Below are 19,400 nucleotides of genomic sequence, written 5' to 3'. Positions count from 1 at the left end.
AAGGCCTAGTTTGTTATCCATGCATTTTCAGAATCTGACGAGCTTTGCTGTACCCGGATGCACTTGGGGCCCAGCTGATGGAAATTTAGCAGGCGTTTTTGGTACATTGGATGTTTTGTTTAAAATCTCCTTGTAAGCAAAGCTGGATCAGTGTATCATTTCCTTTCTGCAAACCTGGAACTGGTGGGCGTTACAGACATCTAACCAAGGAGTTTCCAGACAGCAGGAATAAAAAACACAGTTGTCTCTGCTTTCCTTATGAGCCCAAAGGGAAAGTCGCAACGGGGAAAGCAGCCTTGAATTGCAGAGAAGTCTTCTCCAGGCTAGAAAACCAAAGGGGGGGGGGGGGCAAATGGCTAGAGTTGGGAGCTCCAGGTAGGAAATACCTAGAGATTTTGGGGGTGGAGCTTGAGGGCGACAGGATTTGGGGAGGAGAGAGACTTCACTAATACCATTTCCATCCACATTCCAAAGCAGCCATTTTTTTCCAGGTGAACCCTATCGCCAAGGGATCAAATGTAATCCCAGGAGATCTCCAGGCACCGCTTGGAAGTTGGCAGCTCTAGGGAGGGACCGGGCAGGACGAAAGAGGGCCAGGCTGCATTTTGTCCTAGATTTAAAAATGGGAGCAGCAGAGGCATTACAGACACAATTGCAATTCCACAGATGCACTTCAGTGACAGCTTTCCTTTCTCCGGAATCAGACACGGTGGGAGAGGAGTTGCTGCATCCCTATTGACTCTCTTGTGTGGTCCCCTGCCCTGCATTGTTTAATATCTTTATGCGCCCTCTGGCACAGCCTGGGCTGTTACCAGTACGCAGATGACACCCAGCTCTATCTCCTCATGGATGGCCACCCGGACTCCTCCCCAGAAACATTTGCCAGATGTTTGGAAGCCGTGGCTGAAAGGTTAGAGCCGAGTCACCTGAAATTGAACCCCTCCAAGACAGAGGTCCTTTGCCTGGCAGGAAGGAAGCCGGACAGGAAGCTGGTCTACCCACCTTAGCTGGGGTTCAGCTTAACATTTTGTCTTCAGCCAGGAATCTATGTGATTCTGGACGGCTCCTTATCTATGAAGGCCCAGGGCGTGGGGGTAGCTCATACGGCATTTTACCACCTGTGCCAGGCGAAGCTGGGTCCTCACGGGACACCTTGGAGGGCCTATGTCCAGCCTGTGCTGAGGCAGCTGCACTGGTTGCCAGTTTTGGCCTGGATCAGGTTTAAGGTTTTGGTACTGACCTTTAAGGCCATTCGCGGCTTGGGCCCTGCCTATCTGAGGGACCGCTTGCCTCTTTATGCTCCCTGCAGAGCCCTTCGCTCTATGGAAACTAATCTGCGGGTGGTTCCTGCCCCTAAGGAAGTCCACCAGGCCTCAACAAAGGCCAGGGCTTTTTGGGTCCTGGCCCCAACCTGGTGGAATGAGCTGAGGGCCCTGAGGGAGTTATCACAGTTTCCGCAGGGCCTGTAAAACAGCTCTTCTGCCAGGCCCCGGGCCGAGGTCCGAGTTAAGGTCAATGTGGCCCCTCCTCCGGCTTGGCAGTGACATCGTTGCATCCCATCCTTAGGTAGTTGCTCAGGAGGCAGTGGGGATTTTTTTCTTTGTCTGCCATACTTGGAGGGTTATTTGGGGTTTTAATGAACTCAGTACATCTTATTGTAAGCTGCCACAAGAAGTGGCGGGATATAAATCTTAAAAAAAACACAACTTCTTATCCCAGTGTCAATTTTCCTGAGAATGTTGATGTCGTATTGTAATCACCTTTCTGCTCAAGGGCTTAGATTATGCCCGTTTTGTATAAAGTGGGGGGAGGGTCTTCTCCCCTCCCTTTAGATGCAAAGGGTCTTGCTTCCTGGGTCTTCTCCCCTCCCTTTAGACGCAAGTCCCAATCCAGCTCCAGCCTCCATTTTAGAGAAGCCATTTTCCTGGACGCAGATCTGGGGAGGGTTTGTTGCCGGGCTGCCTTCTGGGTGTTTTCTGGACTCCTACATTCCCCTGGGGTCCCTTTAAGAGAGGATTTCAAGAGCTGTTTTCCTATTCTTTCTATTCTGCAAGGTGAAAACTGGTAATTTGCCTTGCAAGAATTCAGCTGCAAATCGGAGAAAGAACATTAGACCTTTTGCTTGCCTCTTTAATCTATGTTTGTTTACTCAGAAATATTTCAGTGAGAACGACCTAAAAGTGTATTTTTCCCTCAGAGCCATTGATCCATACACAAATACATGAAGATGTAATTAACTATCACACCCTTGATCCAGTAAAACTGCAGTTCTGTACATGCCTCACCACACAAAGAAACTTAACCCTTGAAAAACAGGCACAGAGTAGTGTTGTAGAACTCTGTAACCAGCATGGAGAGCCAGTCTGATGCCATAGTTTCAAAAGTTTTGTGTTACTACTTGGGAGACCCAGGTTCAAATCCCTGCTCAGCCATGAAGCTCCTGAGGGTGATCTTGAGCCAGTCACTTGCAGCCTAACCTACCTCACAGGACTGTTGTTAGGGCTATAATAATCTCACATCATCAGACCTAAGAAATTCATGTAAATAGCCTTCTATTGGCTTCACCTCTATCCAGGAATTCAAGGTTTGCTCATCTGGGGGCCTGCCAAATGCAGGAGAAAGCTGCAAAAATATCCTGGATTTCATTGGCCATGGTATTATATGTAACTTTGGATGTCAGATAAAGTGAAGTACAAGTATATTAAATTATGGCTATGGATCCGTACGCTGTCCATGAGGCATGTGGTTCTTCCCTACCATCTAGGTTAATTTCATTAGTCGCTACAAGTTGGCATGTTATGGATTGTACCAGATATACGTGGTGGTCTTTCAAGAAAAAGAAGGAGCAAGCACAGACTGATGCCCGTTCCTGCCTGTTGCCATCTACATATGGATGACTGGAGAGAACAAAATCTTACCCATCTGGTTATCCAGTGGCCATAAGCTCCACCCCTACACAGGTAGTGCATTTCCAGACAGCAAGTAACGTGCTCTTTAAGGGGGAGGGGAATATTCAGGGGATTACTCTGAAAAAGATCCAACCTGGATAGCCCAGGCCAACCTGACCTTGGAAACAGAGCAGGGTCAGCCCCAGCTAACACTAGTACGGTTAGACTTCCAAGGAACAGGCCATGACAGGCCGGCAACGGCAAACCACCTCTGAACGTCTCTTGCCCGGCAGCCAGACAATCTTAGGATTTCCTGGCTATATAAGACACATGTTATATAATAAATAAATGGGACTAGCAATGTTGGGCTGAGTCAACATTATCTCACTCAATAGGCACGCCCCAGCTCTCAGCACAGGGGTCATTCAGAAAACCATACGGTGGGAGAATGCAGACGGAACTGGTCCTTTACATCTGCATTGCTTTGTCCTTGTTGGGCTGTTTTACCAGATGGTCAGGGGGGAGGGACCGATTGGAAGCCGTGAGGAGAAGAGGGGGGGGCAGTGGATCTAGCCAGAATTACCTGAGCAGCGTGGTGCTGATGCATACCGGATAAGAGGCTGGGAAAAAGCAAGGGGAGGGGGGACGATTGTGGGCACCATCTCCCCCCCTTTTCTAAAAGGCCTTTTCCTGCTTCCCAATGTCAAAAACACCTCCTCTAACTGCATAGACCTGGGAACTCCATCTGGGGAGGGGGGATTACCGATTTATCAGATTAAAGGAAGAGGTTTAAGGCCTGAACAGGGAACTCCGCTATGGGAGGTGTAAAACCACACACAGCACGGGAGGAATTGGAAGAGCTTTTTCTCTGCCTCCCGTAATGCACAGATTCGGGGCACGCACCTGACTCCTGTGAGGTTTTAAAAGGAGCCAGGGAGGGGGAAGGAATCACAAGTGCACACAGGAGACACTGGGGGCTCTCTAAATCAATGGTCCCCGAACTTTTTATCACCGGGGACTGGTCAACGCTTGACAATTTTACTGAGGCCCGGGGGGGGGGTAGCATTTTGCCGAGGGACGTTGCTGCTGCCGCCTGAGCCCCTGCTCCACTTGCTTTCCCACCAGCACCCCTGACTTCCCGCCGCCTGCTGGGGGGCGCTGCCAGCAGTAGCTGCGCAGTGCCACACGGAGGGGGAGCCCCAGCCATGGCGGCCTCTGGAGAGCACCAAAGGTGAGCTGGCAGCAGAGTGGCAGGGCAGCCCCCGAGGCAGCAGCCAAGGAGGAGGACGAGGAGGAGCCGTGGCCCGGTACCGACTGATCCACGGACCAGGGGTGGAGACCACTGCTCTAAAAGGCAAAGGGAGAAAAGTCTATACACCACTGCAGCAGGGAGTTGCTGGATCCAGATTTGGGGGTGGAGCCTGGGGAGGATGGGGACAGGGACCTCATTAGAAGAAGAGGAGGAGGAGGAGTCTTATATGTCTTATATGCCGTTTTTCTCTACCAAGAAGAGTCAAAGCGCCTTTCCTCTTCCCACAACAGACGCCATGTGAGGTGGGTGAGGCTGAGAGAGCCCTGATATCACTGCTCGGTCAGAACAGTTTTATCAGTGCTGGGGTGAGCCCAAGGGCACCCAGCCGGCTGCATGTGGGGGAGCAGGGAATCAAACTCAGCGCGCCAGATTAGAAGTCTGCGCTCTTAGCCACACCAAGCTGGCTCTCTTCAGGGGGGACTTCCAGGATCTGGAGATGAGCTGGAATTCTGGAGGATCTCACCTGGAGGCTGGCATCCCTAGTGGCGGGGGAGGAAAGATGGGCAGTCCGGATGGGATGCTGAATAGTTGTCCACCTCTAATGGCAAGGAGGATCTACCCAACCCACTGGCTGGGTTTGTTTTTTTTTTACTTTCTGTTGCTTGGATTGAGAAGACTAATAGCAGAGGGGCTCTCCCCCAAAGGCAGCCAGCCCCCTTCCGCCTACCTGATCTTGCCCTGTAGATGGAGCCTGTGCCCTCCCCCCCACCCCGGCTGCCGACCCAGCAGGCAGAGCTCCAAGGAAATCAGTCCAGGAAGCCAAGCTCTATTTCATAACAGAGCCAACTTGGAGTTCTTGCCAGACTTGTCACTCCAGGGAAATCCATCCCTGGCCCCGATGCTCCAAACCTGCAGGACTAAAATGACACTCATTGGATCAGTTTTGACCCCCTGCTCTCCCAATCAGGCTCCCCCCCCCCCAGTGGCTTCCTTTGTGAGTTTTTTGTTTGGTGTCTCAGCTCTGCTGTAACTAGGGATGCCAGCCTCCAGGTGGGACCTGGAGATCCCCTGGCATCACAGCTCCTCTCCAAACTACAGAGGTCAGATCCCCTGGAGGATATGGCTGCTTTGGGGGGGGGGCACTTCACCTTCCTGGGGTCCTCCCCAAGCTCCATCCCCCAATCTCCAGGAGTTACCCAATCTGGATCTGTCCTCCCTAACCCTGTTTCCTGCGGGTCCAGGAGGCATCTTGCAAGCCCAGCTGTCCCCCGCTGCAGGAAGCAAGGTCTGTTTCTCCTCCTGGGCCTCCTGTGCTGGGCGTTCAGAGGGTCTCTTGGGAACGGGGCTTGCCTGGCTCCTTGGGAGAATTCCTCATCCTGCGTGGCCACAGGCAGGATGACTCACCCGGCAAATTAATATCTAGGGTGGTTATTAATAGAGCTGCCACAAAGCGGCACGGACGGCAAAGACTGCCGGAGGGTGGGTGGGGGACGTAGGTGATCGTGTGCTGCCCACGGCAAGCCAGATGCACATCTGCTCAGGACAGGGTGGCCTGCTGCTCTGCTCACAGAAGGGTGATCCTCCCTCCTCCCCATCAGATGAAGGTTGATCAAAGGTGGCAGGAAAGGGCGGCAAGGGCGCCTGGGCACAAAAGGCCAGGCAGCTTGTTGATCGCAGCGCCTCACACCCTGGGAGGCATCATTAACCGTGCTGGGCAACCAGCAAAAGCTAAGGTGCCCTTGCTGACATTCAAAAGCGTCCTGCCGCTTGGCCAACGGGGGCCAGGGATGGAACCCACACTCCCGAGAGCCCCCGTGGCCAGAGGGATGCGCTTTTGGCTGAGTCAGCCCATCGGCCCACCTAGCTTGCGAATCAAAGAGTTGGAAGGGACCTCCAGGGACATCTAGTCCAACCCCCTGCACAATACAGGAAACTCACAACTACTTGCACTCCCAGTGATCCCAATTCCATCCCAGATGATGCCCCCCCTTCCCATCAGAATCCCCTGGCCAGCTTCCCCAGATTGGCATTTCCCTGGACATGCAAGAAAGGGCCGCGAGAGGTGAACACGGACACAATCCCTCCTGTCCAATGAGCTTGCATGCTTGGTCACTAACCTCCAATCCCTGTTGTTGGAAGACGCAGGACAGAATTTGAATAATGCCATCTCTAGGAGGGCAATCGGAAGTCAGTTTGTGGTCGGCTCTGTTACTGCTGCCGGCTACCCTGCAGGACTTGGGAGCATCTCAATACTGAGCAAAGCAGGGAGCAGGAAACGGAGATGGAATTCGACAAAGAGACACTCTAATCCGGCACCTTCTGCCTCTGGAAGGCCAGCTGGCTGCGTTGCCGGGCTCAGGATTCACACCCGCTGCAGTCTTGCCAGAGCACAGCCCAGGACGTAAAGCTCTGCTGAGCATCCCCCCCCCCACCAACCAGGGCCTGAAATGCAGGCTGGTTTCACTTGCCCCGTTCTCTCTCTCCGATCAAAGAAGCTGCCGAGGAGGGCTTTGTTTTTTTAAAAGGAGCTTTATTTAAATAATGCTGGCCAAAATGCTGGCCAGCTTCTAGGACCACAGAGTAGTTTTGATCCCTACGGTGTCCATAAAAGGTCTACCCCAAACCTAGAATGTAATAAATAACATACAATCACACGCACGCACACAGGTCCCCCGTGCTCGACAAGAAGGAAAGGAGCCAGTTTTAATTTCACAGGTACAGGCCGGGCTCCAAGATGACCTGCAGCAGCAAAGAGTATTTTTCCAGAAATTTGATGCGACGGTCCTCGGTGCTGTGTTGGTTTAGAGGCCCAGACCCCAGCGAGATGGGCCCGTGCAGGACCAAGTGATAAAGACGACGGCAGCTTCCCCAGTTACACTGAACTCTTTATCAAGCATGAGGGGGGTCTCTGTTGGGCTTTTTCCAATTGCCTGGGCCTTTGCTGCCCTGCGAGAAGGGCCACACCCTGTCGAATGGAATCCCACTGGCAGTGAGCGGAACCCTGCCCTGAGTCAGAAAATATATCTGCCTGCAATGCAGGGACAAGTGTTTCCAGGGGACAATGGGCTCAACTTGTTCCTCACTCTGATTCCCCCACCTGCCTTGTTCAACCAACAATGAGACAAATTGGAGGGTTCTTTTTTGCAGAGGTGGGGGTCAGCACACTAGAAATATTAAACACCCCCCCCCCGCCCCGAATGGTTCCTGGCCATTTTGCTCTGAAGCGCAACAAGATTTACACAGAGCAGGAAACCCTCCCGCAGCACCCGAAATCCCTCCCAAGATCTCGTTCATAGGGGCAAGCTGCTCATTTTACCAGATAAGGATACATCTGCGGTTGTTGCCAAGGAAGAAAACGTCGGAAACCGAGACAGGGATTTTCCTCGCCGTAGCCGCAATTTAAGTAACAAATATATTATTAATTTAGAAATGGGAAGAAATAGTTTTTCCTTTGGAGGAGCAGGCGGAGACCCACACCCATGGAGCCACTCCCAAAGACCCTGGAGAGGCACCAGAGCCAGCCAAGTGCCACCCCTGGATCCCCGGAACAGGCTAAGAACAGTGAAAATGCCCAGCAGGAAGCACTGGCTGTTGGGGAGGGACGCAGGAGAGCCACTGACTGAGAACCCTTGAGATGACTTCTCGGTTGGCTTTTTCTTTCCTCTGTTCTGTCAGCAAAGGGCCGGGGGAGGGAAGGCCCCGGTTTAACTCGGCAGCACGCATCACCCGACAGCTCAGCAGCAGGCGAGCTCATCCCTCCGATTACGCAGCTCTGATTAATTTGGCAGCTCACTTTAAAACAAAAACACACACGCAAAAAAAAAAAAAAAGCCCCGGCAGAAACGAGGAGGAACGGCCAGCCGGTTCTCAACATTTGGGACTAAACAGGCAATGCTCTTGGCTGATTTCCGCTACCGCCTGGCGGCTGTTTCCCGGAGCCGAGCCGACGCACGTGGATGCACCCGAGCCTCCCACTCCTGCTTCTCCGAGGAAAACATGCTTCATCTGGGGTTTCCACCCGGAGCGAGGACCTGTCACGGTTCCATGGCGCAGCAGATGCTGTGGGAGCCGCACTTTGGCCCTGCTCCCACATGGCTCTCCCCGGGGACTGCGTCAGCAAGCGGCAGGAAAGGAGAATGTCGAGCGTGGCTGGCCTCTCCCTGCTTGCGTGCGACCGATTTTCGGGGGGAGGCAGCTGCACAGAATGGAAAAGGGCCCGGAGCTCCTGGGTGGTGCTGACCTGTGCGGAAACGAGCCGGCAGCATCGCGGCTTTTGACGCTTGAGGTTCCTGCCTCGCTCGCTGGGTCACGTACCCCGGCCGAAAGGAGGGAGCCCCAGATTTGGGAGCAAGCCACGGAGAACCGTGTTCAAAGAGGGTGTTGTTCGGGGAGAGTTCCCGCAAGCTGCTTTGCGCAGGGGATCTCGGGATGTGAAGTCACCTCGGGAGGATGTTGTGAATTCTGCTCGGGGAGGGGGAGGGTCAGCTCTGCCTCCAGGCAAACACTCCCACTGCCTGTGGATGCAGGTGCAAACACCTCCTCAGACACTGGCCACGAGCAAACGTTCTGGTCCCAGATCTCTCCTTGGCACGAGCAAGTGGGTACGTGTAAGAATGCCCCTTGTTTGACAGCATCGGGGGGAGACAAGGCCTCCGCGATAAACAAGCCATTTTTGGCACCCTCTAAAGATAGGGTGCCCCACCCTGCCAATGTCTGGTCGTGCCAGTGAAATGGCGGGGAACTGCTGACAGCTTTGAAGGGTCAGCTTGTCAAGCAGGGGTTAGGGGCACGTAGTCCCTTATACCGCTGCCTAAGGGCCACCTACATCGAAGGGGGCAGGGAGTGGTCCAAAGGGTCCCGCGATTCTTTCAGCAAAACCGTTCTCGCTTCGAAAAGCCGGGAGTGAGTCAGTGCCCGAGAGCAGCAGAAGCCCAGATAGGAAAGGAGGAGAACTCTCTAGTTCAGTGGTCCCGCAGGAGGATTTTAACATGTCGCTCGCATTCAACGAAGGGGTGGCGGGCGACTCTGGCCAGCGGCAAGGCGAACGAGGATTGCAACACTGGCGGGTTCATCTGAGATGCATCGGCCCTGCCTGCAGGGCGCGTCTGGTTCAGGGATTCTCCGGTCCGGATGGCAGGAAGCGACGTGATTAACCCAGCTGCAAATGTCTCCCTGAGATTGCTAGGGTGGGCCGCAGGACCCCCGCTTCCAACGTCTTGGCAAGTGGCTCCGACAATGCTGGGCCAATGGGAAGAGGCCCCCTCTCGCCTGCCTGGCAACAGCGCCTGTTCTGGCCTCCTCTTGCCCCTGGATCGGCACCTCCCTGTCTTCTGGCCCAGGGCCCCATTTTCCCTCCAGCTGCCAGGCACAGGGGGCGGGACTGGGGACGGGGGCAGCCGGTGGCTTCACCACTTGAAGAAGACGAGCCCTGCTAAAGCCGTGTAGCCCAGGACCAGGAAGAGGACTTTGAGCAGACGGTCGCCCTTGTCCTCAAACTCCCTGCCCAGGATCTCGAAGAAAGTGACGAAGAGAAAGGTGCCCGCCGCAATGCCCTGTAGGAGCACCGAAGCCACGCTGCTGGCCACGTTCTGGGCGCTTTCGATGCCTACGCCGACCCCGATGCCCACCGGGATCATCGAGCTGACGACGACGGCCAGCTTGGCGGCGTCCTTCATCGGCAGGGCGGTCTTGGCCATGTTGATGCCCAGGGCCACGGCCACGAGGGTCTCGTGGATGGCCACGCCCAGGAAGAGGCTGACCACCTTGTCGCCTTCCTCCTGCAGGCCCAGGGCCAGGCCCTCGAAGACGGAGTGGGCCGACAAGGCGAAGACCAGGCTGAAGAGGCGCAGCGGGCTGGACCGGGAGAGCTCCTGGACGTTCAGGCCGTGGCTGTGGGCGTGGTGGCCGTGCTCGCCGGGGTGGTGCCGCCCCCAGGAGGACTCGATGAACGGGCTCTCATACTCCGAGTCGCTGCCGACGTCCGAGCCGGCGTTGAAGGTCTCCAGGTCGATGAAGGACGGCTTCTCCTTCCGGAAAGTCAGGATCAGCTGCTCCAGGAAGACCGTCAGGAAGAAGCCCATCAGCATGATAGTCTCCGCCAGCGGGTAGTCGGTGGTCACGCCCCCAATCGTCAGGACATCTTGGAGCTACAAAGACAAAGAGGGGAGAGAGGCCAGATCAGAGCCTGCCTGTGGGACCCTCGACTTTCCTCCGCTATTCAAAAGCCGCATTTCTCACCCCCCCCCTGCTGAGCTAAGCGTTGAAGGCTCAAGAACGCTTCATCTCCCCACACAGACCTTCTTAAGAATGTAATCATGGGCGGGACTGTGGCTCTGCTTAAGCAAGCAAAAGATCCCCAGTTTGGTTCCTGGAATCTCCAGTGAAAAGGACCAGGCAGGAGGAGATTTGCGAGGCCTCTGCCTGAGACCCTGGAGAGCGACAGCAAGTGTGAGTGCACAATACTGACTTTGATGAGAACAGCTGCTTTTTTATACCCCGCTTTTCCTTCCGAAGGAGCCTCAAAGCAGCTTACAAACACCTGTTCCATTCCTCTCCCCACAACAGACACGCTGGGAGGTAGGTGGGGCTGAGAAAGCCTTGACAGAACTGTTCTGTGAGAACAGTTCTAAGAAACCCACAACGGGCCCAAGACGGGATGAAGGCGAGTGGAGGAGTGGGGAATTGAACCTGGCTCTCTGGAATAAAGTCCGTCAACTCTTTAACCGCTACAGCACCCTGGTTCTTTGATGGACCATCCGAATCTCTCTCAAGAAGGCAAAGGGATGCCAGTCCCCAGGTGGGGCCCAGAGATCCCCACTGCATCACAGCTCGTCTCCAGGCAACAAGAGATCAGTTCCCCAGGAGAAACTGGCTGCTTTGGAGGATGGACTCCATAGCGTTATACTCCACTGAGGTCCCTTCCTCTCCAAGTCCCGCCCATTCCTGGCTCCACCCCCAAAGTCTCCAGGTATTTCCCAGCCCAGATCTGCCAGCCCTGATAAGGCCCTAAGTAGCTTTCCTGCTGCATTTTGTTGTGCAAATGACAGATGCTCCCTGGAGCCTCTGGTTGCAAGAGGTCTTTCTGGGTATCTGCTGCCCGGCACTGTGGAATGGGAGAGATGCTGCAGATGGAACTGGGGCGCCCTACATGCCGAGCAGCTGCTTTGCCACTGAGCCAGGGGCCCTTAGCCAATGAGTTTTCTGCTCAAGGTCGCGGATGGAAAAAACGCCGTTCGGTTATTTGAGGAAACCGGGCGACATTTTGTGAACTTACAGAAACAGAAATAGAAGCTGGGAAAGGTTTGAGGGCTGGTTTGTCTTTGCAATACACTCGGAAGTCAATTGTTCTAATTTTGCATGTGTTATTCTGCTGAAGACCAGGATGAAGACCAGGATTCTGCATCCAATAATAAGCCGCCTTTCGGAAAACAACATGCTTGGCTTGATTTTGAACCTGGTATCTTGGCTGGTTTTCTCTGGCACCTTATCTAGGTCAGGTAGGGGCTCCTGCTTACACGTCTTTCTTTCTGCCTTTTGCTGCTGAGCTTCAGTAAGATTCAGGTGGGTAGCCGTGTCGGTCTGAAGCAGAATAACAACGTTGAAGTCCAGCGGCACCTTGAAGACTAACAAAGAGTTCTTCAAGGTATTTGCTTTCATGTGCATGTCCACTTCTTCAGATTCTGACAAAGTGGGCATGCACACAAAAGCAAATACCTTGAATACAGCTTTGCTGGAAGAATAGCTGGATTTTTATTTTAAAAAAACCTTTCATTACCCAAAGGAGTCTCCAAGTGGCTTACAAACTCCTTTCCCTTCCTCTTCCTACAACAGGTGCCATGTGAAGTCAGTGCAGCTGAGAGAACTCTAAAAGAACTGCTCTATGAGAACAGCCTTCAGAGAACTGTGACTGGACCAAGGTCACCAAGCTGGCTGCAGGTAAAGGAGTGGGGAATAAAACCCCGTTCTCTAGATTAGAGTGCCACTCTTACCCACTACGCCACACTGGCTCTCAAGCATTGATCTGCCCTTCAGTTATGAAACTCTGTAACCACGTAATGCTTGTAAATTACCACTTGGTGGTGCTGCTGTGCTATTTTACACAACTAGGACTTAAAAGACCTAGCCAAAGAGATTTACTTTGGAAAACATCTCATTGGCTTAGTCACTATGACTGAAAGGCACAAGCTGTAGCAAACAGTACCACACTAGTGACTTTCATAAACTTCTCACCCAGAGGTTCTGGTTTTGACTGGAAGACCCAACCAGAAAGGCACTCAACAGAAGTAAAGGCAGCTGGCTATTTTACACACTGAGTCTTCTCTGTAAGCACTCCTGTGGACTCCCTGCCCACAGACATAGCAATGCCAAACCAGGAAGAAAAGGTGACCATCGGGGCCTGACCCATTAAGCCAAACTTGATCAGTCACAGAAGCCCCAAGCAGTGAGCGATAGCCACTCCTTGCCCTCAGAGTCTGATAGATTGCCCCTGAACATGGAAGTTCCATTTAGCCATCATTTATTATAAGCCAAATGAGATTCGATCCCATGAAACTGTCTCTGCTACTTTTGCAGCGGCCGTCAATCTGCAACGGGGCACCATCCAGACATATTTATATTTATTATATGATTATATATACTAGTAATCAAGCCCGCTGCAGCTAAATGCAGCGGGCGCTAGGCACTTACTGTGGGTGGGTGTCTTTCTTCGGCGTCGGTGTTCCAGCGGTGGCGGTCTGATGGGCGGTGGCTGGCTTGGTCGGCGTTCTTTCGGCGGCGGCAGCCTGACGCGGCAAGAGGCGCTTTGCGCCTCTCACCGCGTCAGGCCGGGAGCAACTGCGAGCCGCGCTGCATGCGGCTCGCAGTTGCTGGGGCTGGGAATCGGAGGGACCAATCGGCAGGCGCTTCGCGCCTGCCGATTGGTCCCTCCGATTGTCTGTCGTGAGGAAGGGTCCAATCCGGACCCTTCCTCATCACGGACAAATCCCACCTCAAGACCCCTTAACCATTTATTTAGTCCGTGGCGCCCGCGGCGCCACGGGCGGTTTAAAGATTATTTATATATACTTATAATATTTATATTTACTTATTTTAACTTGAAGACCGCCCTACCCCATAAGCAAGGTCAGGGCAATGGACAACGTATGCACACAATAAAGTCATATCAAACATTATAACCATTGCAAATTCTGATTGCACCGTTTCCGCGCTCACGGTTGTCTCAAGGGCTGTTCTACCTTAGCATCTTAGTGGGATGGTCTCCCAGTGCAGTGGGGAGTCCATAGTAGGAAGGGTATGAGATGGGGAGGGAGGACCCCAGGTTTTCTTCCTTCATCCTGGCCTTAACCATAGGCCTGGTGGAAGAGTCCAATTTTATGGGCCCTGGGGAACTTTGAAGAAGAGTTGGTTCTTATATGCCACTTTTCTCTACCCGAGGAAGTCTCAAAGCAGCTTACATTTGCCTTTCCTTTCCTCTCCCCACAACAGACCCCCTGTGAGGGAGGTGAGGCTGAGAGACCCCTGATATTACTGTTTGGTCAGAACAGCTTTATCAGGGCTGTGGCGGGCCCAAGGTCACCCAGCTGGCTGCATGTGGGGGAGCATAAAATCAAACCCAGATTTCCAGATTAGAAGTCTGTGCCCCTAACCACCACACCAAGCTGGCTTTCTACTCTTTGCTAGCTCCGACCAGTCTCTGCTGGCAACTCATTCCACCAGGTGTGAGCCAGTCAAATTTCTCTGGGGCCAGGGATCACCAGCAAATTGGTATTTGCTGAGCACAAAGCTCTCCAGGGGACATACTGGGAGAGGAAGTCCTGTGAATCAGGGGTAGACAACGTGGGGTCCTCCAGATGTTCAGGGACTACAATTCCCATGAGCCCCTGCCAGCAAATGCTGCCAGGGACTCATGAGAACTGTAGTCCATGGACATCTGGAGGATCCCAGGTTGACTACCTCTGCTGTAGATGCACAGGGCCTGGACTGCTGAAGGCAAAAGTCAGCACCAGCCCCTGAACTTCATCGGGAAATCCACTGACAACCAACCCTGCAGATTGAGGGCAGGTCAAACGTGAGCCCTCCAGGGAGTCCTCATGACTGCACTTGACCCCAGTCGCAATTCCCGTATTGAAGCCAGGCGTAAGCCCACGTAGAGCCGTCTGGTTTTCTCTCGCACCTCATCTCGGCCAGCCCACGCAGCTTACAAATATAACCTTATCCTGTTCCCCTACTATGCTTTTTATTGCCAAACCGGTTGTTTTTGCCTGGGGAACAGCCGGCCAGATTCCATCTCCCTGCCCCCCCCAACCCGTCCGTCCCAGCCTACCTTTTCTCGGACAGCAGGAAGCAGGGCGTTAAAACAGGTGGCCAGGAAGACACCCCCTCCGAAGGCATTGCAAAGGGCAAGGACCCTCTTGGAGCGATGGGCCTTCTCGTAGTCGGCCTCGATGATCTTCACCGGCACGAGGGAGCCGCCCAGCATGAGCACAAAGACCCCCAAGAGACAAAGCACCTTAGCCAGGAGCACCTTCATCTTTGCCCTGCCACAGACTTGGGCCGACTTAGGACGTTCTTCAGTCCATGGAGGTCATGAAGATCCTGGGGGTCCAAATTGCTGCGGTCTGCAGACATCCATGGAGATCTAAGGAGGATTTTGTTTTTTTTAAGACTTTGTTTCAAGCATCCCTCATCACGAGGTCTTACATAAACTAGTAGTCCAACTCAAGGTATCCCAAACCTAACAGGTAATGGGTTTTATTTCAAAGCAAGGTCCAAAACGGTTCACAAGATCCTCTTGGCCGAATCTTGGAAGGAGCTCAGCTGCCCAGGGGTTGACAATCAGCCTGCATCAAGAGAACAGTCACCTTCTGAAGCTAGCTGATAGAGACTCCCCTTGCACAATGCAGGAAATTCACAACTACCTACCGACCCACGGTGACCCCAATCCCATGTCCAGATGATGTCCTCTCCCCAAAAAAGCCAGAAGCCCTGGTCTGGCTGGCCTGTAAGATATTCACGTTCTGATCTCAAAGCAGCAATTGGCATTTCTCTGGGTGTGGAAGAAAGGTCCCCAAGAGCCAGGCTCAGACACCATCCCTTCTGCCCACCCACTCACAGTCTGCCTGAATTCATAAAATCAGCATTTGTCAGATGGCTATCTAGCCTCTGCTTAAAAACTTCCAAAGAAGAACTCACCCCCTACCAAGGAAGCCTTTTCCACTGAGAAACCAATTTCGTCTCATTGGTTCTGGTCCGACCCTCCGGGGCAACAGAAAACAACTCTGCTCCATCCTCTGCGACAGCCCTTGGCTTTCAGATTTTAAATTGTATTTATGGATTTGTGTTTTTTGTTTGGGATTTTAATGGGAGTTTTACTGGGGATTTTATTCAGACCTTGTAACCTGACAGGAGCCATTCGGGAGTGGCGGGTAATAAGCGGAAATAATAGATAAATAATAAAATGAAGAAAAATATCAGGTGGCCCTAAATCCCACACTACTAAACTGGGGCTCAAAAAAGCCAAGTAGCAGCCCTCATCTTTTATCATTTGTCCACACATGCCAGCTACCAATTACTTCTGTGGGGGTTATGGAGAACACAAGTTATGGAGAACACAACTATCTCCTCCCCTACGTCCCTCATGGTCACCTCCAGAATAGATTTCTGTAACTCGCTCTACGCGGGCCTTCCCTTGTCCTTGATCCGGAAACTTCAGCTAGTGCAAAATGCAGCTGCTAGGGTCCTCACTGGCACATCTTGGAGGGCCCACATCCAGCCAGTGCTGAGGCAGCTGCACTGGTTGCCAATTGCTGCCCGGATCAGTTCAAGGTTCTGGTTCTAACCTTCAAGGCTTTACGCGAGTTGGGACCCACATACCTGAGGGACCGCCTATCGCCCTATGCCCCTCGCAGGGCCTTGCGCTCTGCGGGTGAAAACCTGTTGGTCGTTCCCGGCCATTGGGAAGCACGCCTGGCCTCGACCAGGGCCAGGGCCTTTTCGGTCCTGGCCCCGACCTGGTGGAATGAGCTCCCGGGAGAGCTGCGGGCCCTGCGGGATCTTTCAACGTTCCGCAGGGCCTGCAAGACGGAGCTCTTCCGCCAGGTTTATGGTTGAGGCCGGGGCTGATAATAGATCTATGCCTCCCCCGGGGACTCGGGCTCTAGACCCGAAGCAAAACATCATCAGGACCTCCTCTCCACCCGCTAGTAGTGGGAGGGAGGGGGGGAGTGGAGCTGCCGTTCTTGCCATGCCGGCAATATTGGCAATGTTATTATTGTTTTATGGGGTTTTAATGGGGATTTGTGATATTGTTACCCGCCACGAGCCGCAAGGGAGTGGCGGGCTATAAATCTAATAATAATAATAATAATAATAATAATAATAATAATAATAATAATAATAATAATAATAATAAAGATGCCTATGCTCCATCATGTAAAATCTGCTGATGATCTCCAGCCCTAGAGAAGTAAAGCAGGCCTCAACCAGAGCCAGGGTCTTTTTGGCCCTGTTGCCAGCCTGGTGAAACATCCTCCCAGGGGAGATCAGGGCCCTGCAGGATCTACAACAGTTCCACGGGGCCTGCAAGATGTTGTTCCTCCAGGGCCGGCCTCCCTACCATTGAATATACAATCATAATGCCAAATCTAAATCAAACATCTGGTTTAGAACTTATTCCCCAATGGTCAAGGAAGAAGGGCTGCTTGGAAGCCAGGGTTTCTCAACCCTGCACTGTGCAGGGGTTGGACTAGATGACCCTGGTGGTCCCAACTCTTTGATTCTATATATAGATATATACATACACACAGAGAATCACACAGACGCACTAGCAGGAGTGCCCAAACTGTGCCTTTCTAGATGTCCACGGACTACCATTACTATGAGCCCCTGCCAGTGCTGGCAGGGGCTCATGGTAATGGTAGTCCATGGACATCCAGAGAGCCACAATTTGGCTTCTAAAGCTTCCTTGCATAGCTGTCCATATAAACCAGCTCTTTCACTACAAGGGAATAGAAGAAGGGACAGTTTCTGGGATATGACACCCCCCCCCCCCCCAAGAGCTGTCCACTGTCCCTATTAAGGCATTACTGTCATGACCTCATCCTTTCCCAAATTAAAGGCGTGGAATCGGATCACTGGGCTCGGGTGCCAAGCATATGCTTGCTCAGTTGCAAATGTGGGTTCGTTTTGCTGCAGCAGCAGCAGCCCCCACCCCACCGCACCGCACCCCACCCCGTTGCTGGCCTTTCCCCCTCGCCTCCAGGGCTCGTTCCTGGCCATTTTAAGCCCGGGGTTTGATGCTCGGCGCTGCACAGCCCGAAGCATAAAATAAACTATGCTTTCAAAGCCCCCCCCCCCCGGGTTTTCCACCCCCCGGGGATATTGTCCCCACAACTCTTCCCCCCACCCCTTCTGCAACCCACCCACATTTTTCCCTCACCTCGCTCGCAGCTTCTCCTTCCCTTTCCTTCCTCTCCTACCTTGGCAACCTCTTCCCCCCTCCGCCCCGGATGGCATATCGGCCGCTCATTGGTTGCCAGTGACGGCATAGGAACGCTCATTGGCTGTCCAGGCGGCTAGTGTCCCTCCTCCCGATTTGGGCCCTCCTCCAAACCCGGCCGGACTCACCTTTTCCCAAGCGCTTTTCTCCAACCGCGGCGCATCACGAAAGGGCGTCCGCCGGACCCGATGGGGAAGTGGTGCAGCCGCTAATGGCAGCCGGCTGGGAACAGCAGGCGCGAGAGAAGAGGCTCCGGGTCGAAGAGGACATGGGTTAGGCTTGCCAGCTCTGGGGTGGAAAATACCTGGAGACTTTCGGGTGGAGCCGGGAGTGGGGCGGGGAGGGACCTCAGTGGAGGATAATGCTATGGGGCCCACCCTCCAAAGCAGCCGTTCTCTCAAGAGGAATTGATCTCTTTAACCAGGAAATGAGCTATAATTCCAGGGGTGGCATTCTTATAGGAGTAAATCCAATATTTGTAGGGTGGCGCCTTCTTGGGTATCCAGGGGGATTTTCTGGAGGTATCAGGATAAGATACACGGGTGCATAACAAAAAATAGATTAGTAGATTAATAAATATCCTTTGGGGGTCTTTTTATGGGGATTTCCCATAACATACCATTTAAATCTATGATGCTATATTTGCTATACACAAGTCGCGAGAATCTGAATTACTCAGTCCTGAAAAAATCACTCTCCTAGCTGATTTTTATTTTTTAAATTATTATTATTATATTTATATTTATACCCCGCCTCCCCCCGAAGGCTCGAGGCGGCTTACATGACCCCGTCCCCTAAAACCATAAAATGACAATGATCTGCTTCTACTCAAAGGCTCTTTGTCTTTAAACACAAGATATAATTTGTATCAAATGAAAGCACCTGTGTAAATGAGCCCCTGGGCAAAGCAGCCATTGTAGACACAGGACTAATAACCAGACATTCTTAGAAGTGACTTAATGGCACTTAACACACAGAGAGAAAACTCTCCTGTACAGAAGACTGCAAGGCTAGAATCTTTCTCTGCTCAGGCCATTTTCTTCATGGAGAATTTTAAGAAGGGAGGCTTCAATTGCGCCCACCACCCTACATCTAAAATCCGTAAACACCAAAAACGCACACGGCAAGGAAGATTTAAAGCTTTGCCAGGCCATTTCTGGATGGGAACAATTTTATATATTTATATTTTTGCACGGAGGAAATTCTATAATCAAATGGCTTGCTTGCCTCCCGCACACCCCATGAGAACAGGGCCCAAGCAAAGTGTGGCCCTACCACCATTTGTGGACAGTGTGTGCACCTTGGATCTAGGGTGGATTCCTCTGTGCATTGCTGTAGACCAGGGGTAGTCAAACTGCGGCCCTCCAGATGTCCATGGACTACATTTCCCAGGAGCCCCCTGCCAGCAAATGCTGGCAGGGGGCTCCTGGGAATTGTAGTCCATGGACATCTGGAGGGCCGCAGTTTGACTACCCCTGCTGTAGACCTTCCTTGGGCTGCAGCATCCTCTAGTGTAGGTAAACACGATCAAAAGGTAGCTGGTGGACCTTGGTTCCCAGAGACAGAAAATCTGTAGGGCAACAACCGGTTCCCTCACCAGCTGCTCACAAGAAGCAGGAGTCCCTAACCCAAAGCAGCTTCTGTAAATTTGGGAGGGTGCCATCTCCCACCCCCACCCCCCACCAAAACTGCTCTTTAACAGAGATAATGTGTCCCCCCCTACCCCCACCGCAGACCTATTGACCTAACCCTCCAGGATCAAGAG

At 52.8% G+C, this 19,400-nt stretch overlaps 1 protein-coding gene across 3 annotated transcripts; it reads right to left on the bottom strand.

The window, feature by feature from the left end:
* Positions 1-6,655: 6,655 nt before the first annotated feature.
* On the bottom strand, positions 6,656-17,652 carry SLC39A3 (solute carrier family 39 member 3). 3 transcript variants are annotated; one of them, XM_077332376.1, is made up of 3 exons: positions 17,576-17,652; positions 14,462-14,978; positions 6,656-10,286 (listed from the first exon to the last, which is right to left on the bottom strand). In XM_077332376.1, the coding sequence occupies exons 2-3, from the start codon at positions 14,666-14,668 to the stop codon at positions 9,546-9,548; spliced, it is 948 nt and encodes a 315-aa protein (XP_077188491.1). In that variant the 5' UTR covers positions 14,669-14,978; positions 17,576-17,652; the 3' UTR covers positions 6,656-9,545. The 3 variants fall into 3 exon arrangements, with proteins under 3 accessions (XP_077188491.1, XP_077188490.1, XP_077188492.1); XM_077332375.1 differs by having other exon boundaries at positions 14,462-14,776; XM_077332377.1 differs by lacking the exon at positions 17,576-17,652 and adding an exon at positions 15,331-17,134 and having other exon boundaries at positions 14,462-14,776.
* Positions 17,653-19,400: the final 1,748 nt, after the last annotated feature.

The sequence above is a fragment of the Paroedura picta genome, chromosome 4 (genome assembly GCF_049243985.1).
Source record: "Paroedura picta isolate Pp20150507F chromosome 4, Ppicta_v3.0, whole genome shotgun sequence".
NCBI classification, from domain to species: domain Eukaryota; kingdom Metazoa; phylum Chordata; class Lepidosauria; order Squamata; family Gekkonidae; genus Paroedura; species Paroedura picta.
This window is presented reverse-complemented; position numbering and strand designations above follow the sequence as displayed.

Bases quoted from the DNA above. Each gene is read 5' to 3' on its own strand.
- SLC39A3 (XM_077332376.1), bottom strand. From the start codon at position 14,668: ATGAAGGTGCTCCTGGCTAAGGTGCTTTGTCTCTTGGGGGTCTTTGTG. The intron at 10,287-14,461 runs GTAGGCTGGGAC...TTGTCTTTGTAG, and splicing joins TTCCTGCTGTCCGAGAAAAG to CTCCAAGATGTCCTGACGAT.